Genomic DNA, 12,936 nt, shown 5'->3' on the forward strand with positions numbered 1-12,936 from the left:
TGTCTGTGTGAGAGAGAGAAGACAGACCTGGGTGTTCCAGATGTGCACACACTTGTCGAAAGAGCCGCTGGCTAGGTGTCTGCCATCAGGGCTGAAGGCCACACTGTACACAGGCTCCTGGTGGCGGGTCAATGTGTGGATGCACACGCCACGCTCCACGTCCCATAGACGCACTGTTGAGTCGAACGACGCACTGGGAACAGGGAGGCGCATTCAAAATGAACCAGTAAGCATTACACAATGGCATATACAATACTGTAAAGTGATATTACACTATTATTTGAGCCACAATGACAACCTTTTTACAAATACATTTTAAAGCACAAGCAAAAAGGCACCAAACAATATGACATCAAAACAGAATATGAGCCATAAATTTGGACGGTTGGATGTACTGCCAAATTCTCTGAAACGTCTTTGGAGATGGCTTATGGTAAAGAAATGAACATTCAATTTTACGGGCAACAGCTCTGGTGGACATTCTTGCAGGCATTGTGCCAACTGCACGCTCCTTCAAAACTTGCAACATCTGTGGCATTGTGCTGTGTGATAAAACTGCACATTTCAGAGTGCACTTTTATTGTGGGCAGCCTAAGGCACACCTGTGCAATAATCATGCTGTTTAAAGGCCTACTGAAACCCACTACTACCGACCACGCAGTCTGATAGTTTATATATCAATGATGAAATCTTAACATCGCAACACATGCCAATACGGCCGGGTTAACTTATAAAGTGCAATTTTAAATTTCCCGCGAAACTTCAGGTTGAAAACGTCTATGTATGATGACGTATGCGCGTGACGTCAATCGTTGAAACGGAAGTATTCGGACACATTGTATCCAATACAAAAAGCTCGGTTTTCATCGCAAAATTCCACAGTATTCTGGACATCTGTGTTGGTGAATCTTTTGCAATTTGTTTAATGAACAATGAAGACTGCAAAGAAGAAAGCTGTAGGTGGGATCGGTGTATTAGCGGCTGGCTGCAGCAACACAACCAGCAGGACTTTGACTTGGATAGCAGACGCGCTATCCGACGCTAGCCGCCGACCGCACGGATGATCGGGTGAAGTCCTTCGTCGCTCGTCGAAACGCAGGTGAGCACGGGTGTTGATGAGCAGATGAGGGCTGGCTGGCGTAGGTGGATAACTAATGTTTTTAGCATAGCTCTGTGAGGTCCCGTTGCTAAGTTAGCTTCAATGGCGTCGTTAGCAACAGCATTGTTAAGCTTCGCCAGGCTGGAAAGCATTAACCGTGTAGTTACAGGTCCATGGTTTAATAGTATTGTTGATTTTCTGTCTATCCTTCCAGTCAGGGGTTTATTTCTTTTGTTTCTATCTGCAGTTAAGCCCGATGCTATCACGTTAGCTCTGTAGCTAAAGTGCTTCGCCTATGTATTGTCGTGGAGATAAAAGTCACTGTGAATGTCCATTTCGCATTCTCGACTCTCATTTTCAAGAGGATATAGTATCCGAGGTGGTTTGAAATACAAATCCGTGATCCACAATAGAAAAAGGAGAGAGTGTGAAATCCAATGAGCCAGCTTGTACCTAAGTTACGGTCAGAGCGAAAAAAGATGCGTCCTGCATTGCACTCTAGTCCTTCACTCTCACAATCCTCATCCACAAATCTTTCATCCTGGCTCAAATTAATGGGGTAATCGTCGCTTTCTCGGTCCGCATCGCTCTCGCTGCTGGTGGAAACAATGGGGAAATGTGAGGAGCCTTTCAACCTGCGACGTCACGCTACTTCCGGTACAGGCAAGGCTTTTTTTTTTATCAGCGACCAAAAGTTGCAAACTTTATCGTCGATGTTCTCTACTAAATCCTTTCAGCAAAAATATGGCAATATCGCGAAATGATCAAGTATGACACATAGAATGGATCTGCTATCCCCGTTTAAATAAAAAAAATTCATTTCAGTGGGCCTTTAATCAGCATCTTGATATGCCACACCTGCGAGGTGGGATCGATTATCTTGGCAAAGAAGAAATGCTCACTAACATCTTACCATGAATTGATTAACGTGGACCCCGACTTAAACAAGTTGAAAAACTTATTCGGGTGTTACCATTTAGTGGTCAATTGTACGGAATAAGTACTGTACTGTGCAATCTACTAATAAAAGTTTCAATCAAAAAAACAACAACACATATTTAGACACATTTGTGAACAATTTTTGAGAGGAATATGTCTTATGTGTATAATGTTAAAGTTTAAGATCTTAGTTATACTCATGAAAAATGGGGGCAAAAAATGGTAAATGGGTTATAGTTGTATAGCGCTTTTCTACCTTCAAGGTACTCAAAGCGCTTTGACACTATTTCCACATTCACACACTGATGGCGGGAGCTGCCATGCAAGGCAGTGTTTCCCACACATTCATTTATTTCCCGCCACGAAAGAATTACGTCCGCCACAAATTAAAAAAAGTAAAAAAATTATTTTTATTTTTTTTGTCCTGTCCAGCTTCTCTGGCAAATCATATAGTTGATGTAGATGCCCATATAGGCTGTTCAGATTTACTTTACAAAAGAGAAGTGTAGGATACTTCTCTTGTTGCCTTATTTGTATTTGACCACTACTGTTTTCTGTTTATTTGTTACTGACTGTGGCAGGACACCTCTGCCTCTGTTTCACTTTATGTTGCTGGTAAATAATATGGTTGTAGTAGTAGGCTAAAGTTAAATTATTTAGTATGCACTAATTAAAGGGACAGAGCTTTAAGAGACATTTTAGCTTTTATATTTTATAAGATATATTTTTTGTATGAACCACAATTAATAAATATATTTCAGTGAATAACTTATTGTTCAAATCTGTATATAAATATGTACATAAAGTGTTGTAATTATATTGTAAAATGGATGGATGGATGGATGGACGTTTAAAACAAAACTGTTATCATTAATTAGTAAGTATACATTTTTTGAGCCTTTTTAGAGAAAATCATATCATTGTAGTAAATTATGCAAATTACTCGATGATGTCATGGTGACCACGCCCATAGCCACGCCCCCACCGCCACAGGTATCTTGGCAGTTTATGGGAAACACTGATGTTATAGTTATTTGAATGACTCTTACCATAATATGTTACGTTAACATACCAGGCACGTTCTCAGTTGGTTATTTATGCCTCATATAACATACACTTATTCACTATTCTTCATTTATTTTAAATTGCCTTTCAAATGTCTATTCTTGGTGTTGGGTTTTATCAAATAAATTTCCCCAAAAAAAATTATTTATTATGCATTTTCGGCCGGAGCGATTAATACTCCGAAAATACGGTACTCCAGTTTCCTCCCACCTTCAAAGACATGCTCCTGGGGATAGGCTGATTGGCAAAACTTAAGTGGCCCGAGTGTGTGAATGTGAGTGTGAATGCTTGTCTGTCTGTGTTAGCCCGACCATAAGGTGGCAACTTGTCTAAGGTGTAACCGCCCAAGGTGTAGCTGGTATAGGCTCCAACCCCAAAAGGGACAAGCGTTTGGATGGAAATGAATTCAACTTTTGTTCCTTATTACAAATGCTACGTGTTTAAAAATTGCAATTAATGAATGTGTATTCAGTGAGACAAAAAGGAAAGTAATCATGAGGTGCCCAAAGATGCAGGTCTCACCTGGCCAGCATGAGGTTGGCATTGGGGTTGTTGGTCCCAGGTCCAGTGGGGCTCCATTTGATGGTGTAGATTTCTTTACTGTGGGCCTGAAGGTCGTGGACACACATGTCCTGTTTCATACTCCATATCTACAAAGGAGGTCACAAAGTGGACTAGTCAGTTAAAGCCACGCACGCAGCTTTGCAGAGGACTACATGTCAATGGGTTGACCTTTAGTGTCATGTCATCGGAACAGGAGGCCAGCAAGCTGCCAGTGGGGTCCCACTTGATAGCGTTGACCTCATTCTAAAGCAAGTCACAGGTTTGGGGGGAAAAAACAAAAACATTTAACATGAAATTTAATATACTGAACACAATAGTACAAATAAAGTATACAGATATTTTTAAAGTTCCTTTAAAACAATTTTTATTCAGGCTACCTGTAAAGCATCTCAATAATACAATTCATAGCCAACAGAAAACGCGCTTTCAATGAATATCTCAACAAAATAATAATCTCACACTCACCTTACTATTATATTGATGTACAGTGAATTAAAAAAGTCAACACATTTTTCCAATGTTGATTGATAATAGTAATGGTATATGAATTATATATGAAACTACTATGTGAAATATAAAAAAAATCCACTCTGCCTAACGCATAATCTGATGACGTGGCAGCATGTCCGCAATGTGGACGTACTTTAATATATCCGAGATATACCCGCAGACAGCGATCTTCAAAATTTAAGATGACATTGTTGGCTTTTAAAGAGAGAAAGGCTCCCAGCAGTGGACGCAAGTGTGACGTCAGGCCCTCTGCAGCTCACTTTTCGTGGCGGATATGGAGCGGCAGAAGTTAAGAGTCTCTAAACATGAGTACAGTCTAAAATAACACCAGAAATAAATTCTTAATTTGTTGGCAGTCGTTTCTATTATACAAAGAGAGTGACTAAAAGGATTGGAGAACCCCCTAGAAAAAATAAATAGACAGAAGTAAATTGTACAATAAGCAGCAACAATTGAAAAGTAGAGCAAAACAATGTTATGTAAGAAAAAATGTATGTTAATATTATAATGAACAGATTCGTTTTAAATGTAAGCATACATTTCTTTGCCTTTTTAAAGAATTCAATATTTATTTGAGATGTACAGCAACCTTGAGTGCCTTAAAAGGTGCCTTACAAAATAAATGTATTCTTATTAAATATATGTATCATAGCAAATAATGTGATGACATCATATCAACCACACAACCACCGCCAAAAGAATCTTGGCAATCAAAGGGAAATCCTAAATTCTATTATTATTTATATGCCAAATATTATATTGTGATATACATCGTTATCACAGAAGGCTGAAATATCTACCGCATTATAGATTTTAGGTCATATCACCCATCCCTAGGGATGATGTTCGAAATCGGTTCTCCCGGTTGTTCGATAAGAAAAGAACCGATTCCATGGACTCGAATCCCTTTTTGAGAACCGATTCCCGTTATCGGGGCCACTATAGTTAGGAAAAAGAGTTGGTTCTTTATTTGAATACCTGGGAACGAATCCCTTCCCACATACAGGAAATGCCCTGTGGGACCTGCAATGTTATGCCCATTTGATTGTAGACTCATACTGACACCTTGTGGCGATATGAAAATACTACGCGCCATTAGTTTGGGCACTTCCGGGTTGAGACAATTGAGAAGTAGACAAGTTGTGTTAGCTCTTACAAGTCTTGGAAAAGATAAGTCTGTAAGTAAAGTGTTTAACTTGTTTATGTAACTCAATATTAAGGTGGAAAGTGGTTTGATACTAAGATGTTTATTGAAAATGGATTTTTGTGCACTGTTTCATAGGATGTTTTGAGGACACTTAAAGGCCTACTGAAACCGACTACTACCGACCACGCAGTCTGGTAGTTTATATATCAATGATGAAATCTTAACATTGCAACACATGCCAATACGGCCGGGTTAACTTATAAAGTGCAATTTTAAATTTCCCGCCACACTTCCGGTTGAAAACGTCTTTGGATGATGACGTATGCGCGTGACGTAACCAGTGAAACAGAAGTATTGGTACCCCATTGAATCCAATACAAAATAGCTCTGTTTTCATCTCATAATTCCACAGTATTCTGGACATCTGTGTTGGTGAATCTTTTGCAATTTGTTTAATGAACAATGAAGACTGCAAAGAAGAAAGTTGTAGGCGGGATCGGTGTATTAGCGGCGGACTACAGCAACACAACCAGGAAGACTTTGACTCGGATAGCAGACGCGCTAGCCGACGCTAGCCACCGACCGCACGGATGATCGTGGTGAAGTCTTTCGTCCTTCCGTCGATCGCAGGAATGCAGATGAGCACGGGTGTTGATGAGCAGATGAGGGCTGGCTGGCGTAGGTGGAGCGCTAATGTTTTTATCATAGCTCTGTGAGGTCCCGTTATACTAAGTTAGCTTCAATGGCATCGTTAGCAACAGCATTTTTAAGCTTCGCCAAGCTGGAAAGCATTAACCGTGTATTTACATGTCCCTGGTTTAATAGTAATGTTGATCTTCTGTCTATCCTTCCAGTCAGGGATTTATTTATTTTGTTTCTATATGCAGTTAAGCACGATGCTATCACGTTAGCTCCGTAGCTACAGTGTTTCGTCGATGTATTGTCGATGTATTGTCGTGGAGATAAAAGTCACTGTGAATGTCCATTTCGCGTTCTCGACTCTCATTTTCAAGAGGATATAGTATCCGAGGTGGTTTAAAATACAAATCCGTGATCCACAATAGAAAAAGGAGAGAGTGTGGAATCCAATGAGCCAGCTTGTACCTATGTTACGGTCAGAGAGCGAAAAAAGATATGTCTTGCAATGCATTCTAGTCCTTAACTCTAACGTTCCTCATCCACGAATCTTTCATCCTCGCTCAAATTAATGGGGTAATCGTCGCTTTCTCGGTCCGAATCGCTCTAGCTGCATTGAAAACAATAGGAAAATATGAGGAGGCTATCAACTGACTACGTCACGCTACTTCCGGTAGGGGCAAAGCTATTTTTTTATCAGATACCAAAAGTTGCGATCTTTTTCGTCGTTGTTCTCTACTAAATCCTTTCAGCAAAAATATGGCAATACCGCGAAATGATCAAGTATGACACATAGAATGGATCTGCTATCCCCGTTTAAATAAAAAAAATTCATTTCAGTAGGCCTTTAATATACTTTGGGTAACAACAGTCAATATATATATATATATATATATACGGTATATATATATATATATATATATATATTTTTTTTTAGGGGGGGGGTAACAGTCAATATTTATTTTTTATTTTTTTTCTTATAAAATAAAAGTGAGCTTTTGTTAAACCAAATATTGTGCTTTTTCCATATACAACAACCTATCTGGATTCAACAAGAGAATCGATAAGGAATCGGTTCGATAAGAGGATTCGATAATGGACTCGAACTTGATAATTTCTTATCAAACATCATCCCTACAAGAAATGTGTCAATTTTTTGTATTTCTCCTAAGCGTACACATATTGCAGCGTGTACATACAAATATACGGTATCGTTTTCGTTGAAAATCCCAGAGCCCGACCTCACAATAGTTTTGATTGGGTCTCCAACTCACAGCCAAAATCACAGCTAAAATAGCTGTGATTGGATATCTTCCGAACTTGTCGAAACTAAACATGACACATTAAATAGTTTTTGGCGACACATTTGTTTCGACTGGCTGTCTCGTTCTTTCGTCAGGGAAAGGGAAAGTTGTTGACAAAATGTATTGGCTAACGAAATTAACACTCGTTTCCCCCTGCCTTCACTTACTGTATGTCCCTGGAACGTTTTGACAGGACGGTCCTGACCCAGTTTACACACGTGGATGCACATGTCTGTGCTGCAGGAGGCAAACGTGTTGTTACTTTGCCAGTCCACGTCCAAAGCAGGTGCTGCAGGGTGGCACAGGGTGAATATGGAACAAATATTCTATTATCAACATTTTATGACAACGAAACTGTCTTAATGGCTTCATGACGGATGCATGAAATGCCCAAACAATTGTCACTCACCTGAGTGGAAAGGAAACTGTTGCTTTGCCTCTCCCGTGTGGGCGTCCCAAATAATCGTTGTCTGAGTTGGAGACAAATTGTATTGTCAATATTACATTTTCCTCCCTCGACAAATCACTACATTTATTAATACATTACTTTTTTGTTACGTTAATGATATTAGAACATTGTGCTTGAGCATACAATGGCTTTACCAAATATTTTAACGCCTTAAATTGTTTATGTCGCAACTAGAGCTGTCAAAATACATGTGAAATATCAAAATGATTAGAGATGTCCGATAATGGCTTTTTTGCCGATATCCGATATTGTCCAACTCTTAATTACAGATTCCGATATCAACAGATACCGATATATACAGTCGTGGAATTAACACATTATTATGCCTAATTTTGTTGTGATGCCCCGCTGGATGTATTAAACAATGTAACAAGGTTTTCCAAAATAAATCAACTCAAGTTATGAAAAACTTATGCGGTCCTCTCAGTGTTTCCCACACATTCATTTATTTGTGGCGGCCCGCCACGAAAGAATTAAGGCCGCCACAAATATATTTTTCGAAAACATTTTTTGTCCTGTCCAGCTTCTCAGGCAAATCATATAGTTGATGTAGATGCCCATATCGGCTGTTCAGATTTACTTTACAAAAGAGAAGTGTAGGATCAAGATTTTTGGACCTCTTTGTTCAGTGGATCAGATGTTTGATGAAGCTCTGTGTCTATCTACCACCACTACTGTTTTCTGTTTATTTGTTACTGACTGTGGCAGGACACCTCTGCCTCTGTTTCACTTTATGTTGCTGGTAAATAATGTGGTTGTAGTAGTAGGCTAAAGTTAAATTATTTAGTATGCACTAATTAAAGGGGCAGAGCTTTAAGAGACATTTTAGCTTTTATATTTTTATAAGATATATTTTTTGTAAGAACCACAATTAATAAATATATTTCAGTGAATAACTTATTGTTCAAATCTGTATATAATATGTACATAAAGTGTTGTAATTATATTGTAAAATGGATGGATGGATGGATGGATGTTTAAAACAAAACTGTTATTATTAATTAGTAAGTATACATTTTTTGAGCCTTTTTAGAGAAAATCACATCATTGTAGTAAATTATGCAAATTACTCGATGATGTCATGGTGACCACGCCCATAGCCACGCCCCCACCGCCACAGGTATCTTGGCAGTTTATGGGAAACACTGCCTCTCCAAGGTTTCTCATAGTCATTCACACCGACGTCCCACTGAGGTGAGTTTTCCTTGCCCTTATGTGGGCTCTGTACCGCGGATGTCGTTGTGGCTTGTGCAGCCACAACACTTGTGATTTAGGGCTATAAATATAAACATGGATTGATTGATATTTGTAACCGTGTTAAAGTTGTTTATACAGCTACCCTCAGTGTGACCTGTATGGCTGTTGACCAAGTATGCTTTGCATTCACTTGTGTGTGTGAAAAGCCGTAGATATTATCTGATTGGGCCGGCACGCAAAGGCAGTGCCTTTAAGGCAGTGCCTTTAAGGCAGGGGTGTCCAAAGTGCGGCCCGGGGGCCATTTGCGGCCCGCAGGTCATTTTTTAACGGCCCCATGGCACATTTTAAAAATACTATTGAAAAAAATAAAAAACATAAAAAGTGGTATAAAAGAGCAAACAGGTGAAATGTAACAAGAAAATGTTGCAATGTTTACTCTAATAACACAAAGCTGCCATGCAGGCTGTTTCTTTCTTTAAAAAATAATAATGAATCAAAATCAATGTTATTATGAATTATTGACCTATTCAAGGCTCCAATTAAGTCACATTAAATATTCCACTTTGACATATTTTTTGGGGAAAAATGTTGCATATTTTGTGTTTGCGATACAAAAAATTGAGCGTTTTTTTTTTTAAGGAAGGGCCTAAAACGAACAAACAAAAAACAAACAACAATAGAACTTATAATTGACTGATAGATCTGAAGTTGATCTTGAGACTATTGTGTTAAAAGTAAACAGTAAAAAACAGTGTATAATTTATTTTTTAACACTTTGATGAGTAGGACCCTTTTGGATCCACAATAATTTCAGAGTGATTTGTTTTTAAGTGCCATTGCTCAAAAAAAAAAGAAAAAGAATTAAAATCAATGGTGTTATGAGTTATTGACCTTTTTAAGGCTCCAATCATTATATAATCTCAAATATTCTACTGAAAAATTTTATAGGGTGAAAATATTGCATATTTTGTGTTTTTTCCATTTAAAAAAATTGGTTTTCTTTGACAAAAAGAGCATACAACTTAAATCTTTAAAAACGTTATATTGACAGATAGACCTAATGTTGATCTAGAGATTTAAAACTTGAATAATAATAAAAATAATAATACTGAATAATGACACATTTTTAATATTTTTTTTGACCAAAACCCTTTGGGGTCCCCGGGATCAAGTTTGAGTGGAGGCCTAAATGTATATTTTTTTATACATATATTGTATTGGTTTTTTAAATAAAAAAATATCAAAATGGCCCCTGCTTGCTTGGATTTTTCAGTGTGCGGCCCTCAGTGGAAAAAGTTTGGACACCCCTGCTTTAAGGCTTATTGGTGCTCTGTACTTCTCCCTACGTCCGTGTACCACTCCGTACAGCGGCGTTTTAAAAAGTCATAAATTTTACTTTTTGAAACCTATACAGATAATTTCCGATATTACATTTTAAAGCATTTATCGGCCGATAATATCGGCAGTCCAATATTATCGGACATCTCTAGTTTACATGGTTTCTAACTCTGACAACGGGGTTAAATATCTGCGCAAAAACGGAGATTAAGTGCACGACCAGGTGGAAAAGCTGTTGCTAGTGTGGCTAAATCAGAAGCTGCTAGCCGGCAATAGCATTTCAGAGAGAGGGCTTGCCATTTATCTGGCGACTTGATGTCCAAAAGTGACCATGCTTGAACCCGGCACTGTAAACAATTTAAGGTAACACGTGGGTGTTTGGAAAAGTTTAAAAAGGTGAGCAATCCTTCACAGCGCCGGTGCAGCATGGCGAGCCTGTTCAGACAAAGCTGCCGCTTCGAGGATTTTATCAGCGAAGGGGGTTTCTACTTTAGCAAGTTTTTAACTGTGATAAGACCATAATTTTTTTTGGGGAAAAATGCCAGCGGGGACCTTTATAACAGCGAAGTAGAATGCAGTACCAGGACACAAGCCGATGGAGGACCGCCTCACGCTGCTAATTTTTTCTAAAGCTTGTGGTGGCTGCCAGGCAACGCTATGCTTGTTTGCCACTCCCAGACTGTTCAAAAATGTCAAAAATATTCAAGGACACAAAGTAAAAGGATTATCTTTTTTTTGTTTTTTTATAGTGGCAAGATGTTTGGTAACATTTTGGAGAGCACCAAAGGGACTTTTGTGTGTGTGCGGACGCTTTGGCAATTAAGCTGGCTGTTGTTGTTGTTGTATTTGGATAAAGAAAGAGAGCCATTACCCGCTTGTTATGTTGATTTGTTACATAAACAGCATATAATACAGATTAGTGTCTTCAAAGTGTGCATTTTTAATACAAAATAGGGACACTGCAGGGAGGTTTTTATTTTCATCAAAGTGCTTCCATCATAAAATAGCACGTTAATTCAAAATAAGTAACAGGTCCACATTAATGTGGATAAATATTTGTTTTTAAAAAAAAAAGATTATTTTCTCAAAATGATACATGTTAAATAAACACATTAAGTGCATATGCTTTTTCTTCTTTCTTGAGTCTATTTGCTGGAGCAAAATGAATCCTGATTACAATAAATTCAAATAATTGATAATCAATTGTGATTAATTTAAATTGAACCCTGTGTTTAATTTTATTAAAATGTTTGACAGCACTAGTTGCAATGTAATGATATATTTTTATTAAAATAATTTGAAATCATTGCTTACCCCTCTTCAAAAAAAACAAACTTGTGTTTTTGTTCTTTTTTGGTAAATATTTCAGATATTCAAAAAAAGAAGTGCAAAGATATCTGTTAATAAATGTTTAGAGTCAAAAAAATATATTTTAAAGTGACAAACACTAGAGGGCGGTGTTCACCAGACCAGAAAGAGTGTTAAAGGGGAAACTGCACTTCTATTGGAATTTTGCTTATCTTTCATAATCCCTATGTATGACAAGAAGACATAATTGTTCTTCATGCATTCTAATTCGCATTGTATAGCTGATATGGCTAACAATGCAGCTAATGGGAGTACTCTATAGTTCCCATAAAACCCTCAAAAAAACCACCCACAATACTTAATTTACATCTCGTGACCTAAATATCAACAAAGTATTAGCCATACTGTTATTATAAGCACTAACGCAGAGGAGCTACTTTAAGCGGCGCCTCGATCACAGAGAGGGAACTAGCTTATGCAGCTATCCATCCATCCATTTTTTACCGCTTATTCCCTTCGGGGTCGCTGGAGCCTATCTCAGCTACAATCGGGCGGAAGGCGGGGAACAACCTGGACAAATCGCCACCTCATCGCAGGGCCAACACAGATAGACAGACAACATTCACACCCACATTCACACACTAGGGCCAATTTAGTGTTGCCAATCAGCCTATCCCCAGGTGCATGTCTTTGGAGGTGGGAGAAAGTGCAAACTCCACAATGAAAGGTATTTCTAGATTACAAATAATGGAAGGTTGTGGCCACAAACTGAGAAGTTGGTCAACTCTGACAAACAATTTATCCCCGAAAATGTCGAGAATGGCAAGAAAAGACGCTTGGTTCTACCCCCTTTTTTCTTTGCGAGGATTATGAGTCATTTTTCATCTAAAAGGGAAGATGTTAACATCCCATTAGTCGGCATCCCAGTGAGCGCAGACATTGTACAGTAAGTGATTGTCTTATTATGTTCTTAGTTTGTATTTCGTGTTTAGCACTTAGCAATACTGCTACTTGCTGGATCTACTTATCACTCAGCTTCCAAAACTAGTAGCTCATCCTCCTTATATTCAGGCTTAAAAAATATAACGTTCTGCATCATCATTTGTCCCAAAGTAGCAGTTGTTGGCTCTCATGAAGTCTGTGAAAAGTAGTAGTAGCTGTTGTTAAAGGCCTACTGAAATGAATTTTTTTTATTTAAACGGGGATAGCAGATCTATTCTATGTGTCATACTTGATCATTTCGCGATATTGCCATATTTTTGCTGAAAGGATTTAGTATAGAACAACGACGATAAAGATCGCAACTTTTGGTATCTGATAAAAAAAGGCTTTCCCCTACCGGAAGTAGCGTGACGTAGTC

The 12,936-nt window shown here is 38.3% G+C and overlaps 1 protein-coding gene across 6 annotated transcripts in view; it reads right to left on the reverse strand.

Moving 5' to 3' along the window:
• Nucleotides 1–12,936, reverse strand: part of LOC133664641 (F-box-like/WD repeat-containing protein TBL1XR1) — a 104,447-nt gene that overhangs the window by 7,986 nt on the left and 83,525 nt on the right. For all 6 annotated transcript variants that reach the window (XR_009828604.1, XM_062069448.1, XM_062069449.1 and 3 more), the window contains 5 exons: nt 7,674–7,734; nt 7,432–7,553; nt 3,836–3,910; nt 3,626–3,753; nt 28–193 (listed from right to left, as the gene is read on the reverse strand). Coding sequence is in view for 5 of the 6 variants with exons in the window: in XM_062069448.1 (XP_061925432.1) it covers nt 28–193; nt 3,626–3,753; nt 3,836–3,910; nt 7,432–7,553; nt 7,674–7,734 (552 nt within the window). In the remaining variant the exon portion in view is untranslated. The remainder of the gene's footprint in view (nt 1–27; nt 194–3,625; nt 3,754–3,835; nt 3,911–7,431; nt 7,554–7,673; nt 7,735–12,936) is intronic.

The sequence above is a fragment of the Entelurus aequoreus genome, linkage group LG14 (genome assembly GCF_033978785.1).
Source record: "Entelurus aequoreus isolate RoL-2023_Sb linkage group LG14, RoL_Eaeq_v1.1, whole genome shotgun sequence".
In the NCBI taxonomy this organism is placed as follows: Eukaryota; Metazoa; Chordata; class Actinopteri; order Syngnathiformes; family Syngnathidae; genus Entelurus; species Entelurus aequoreus.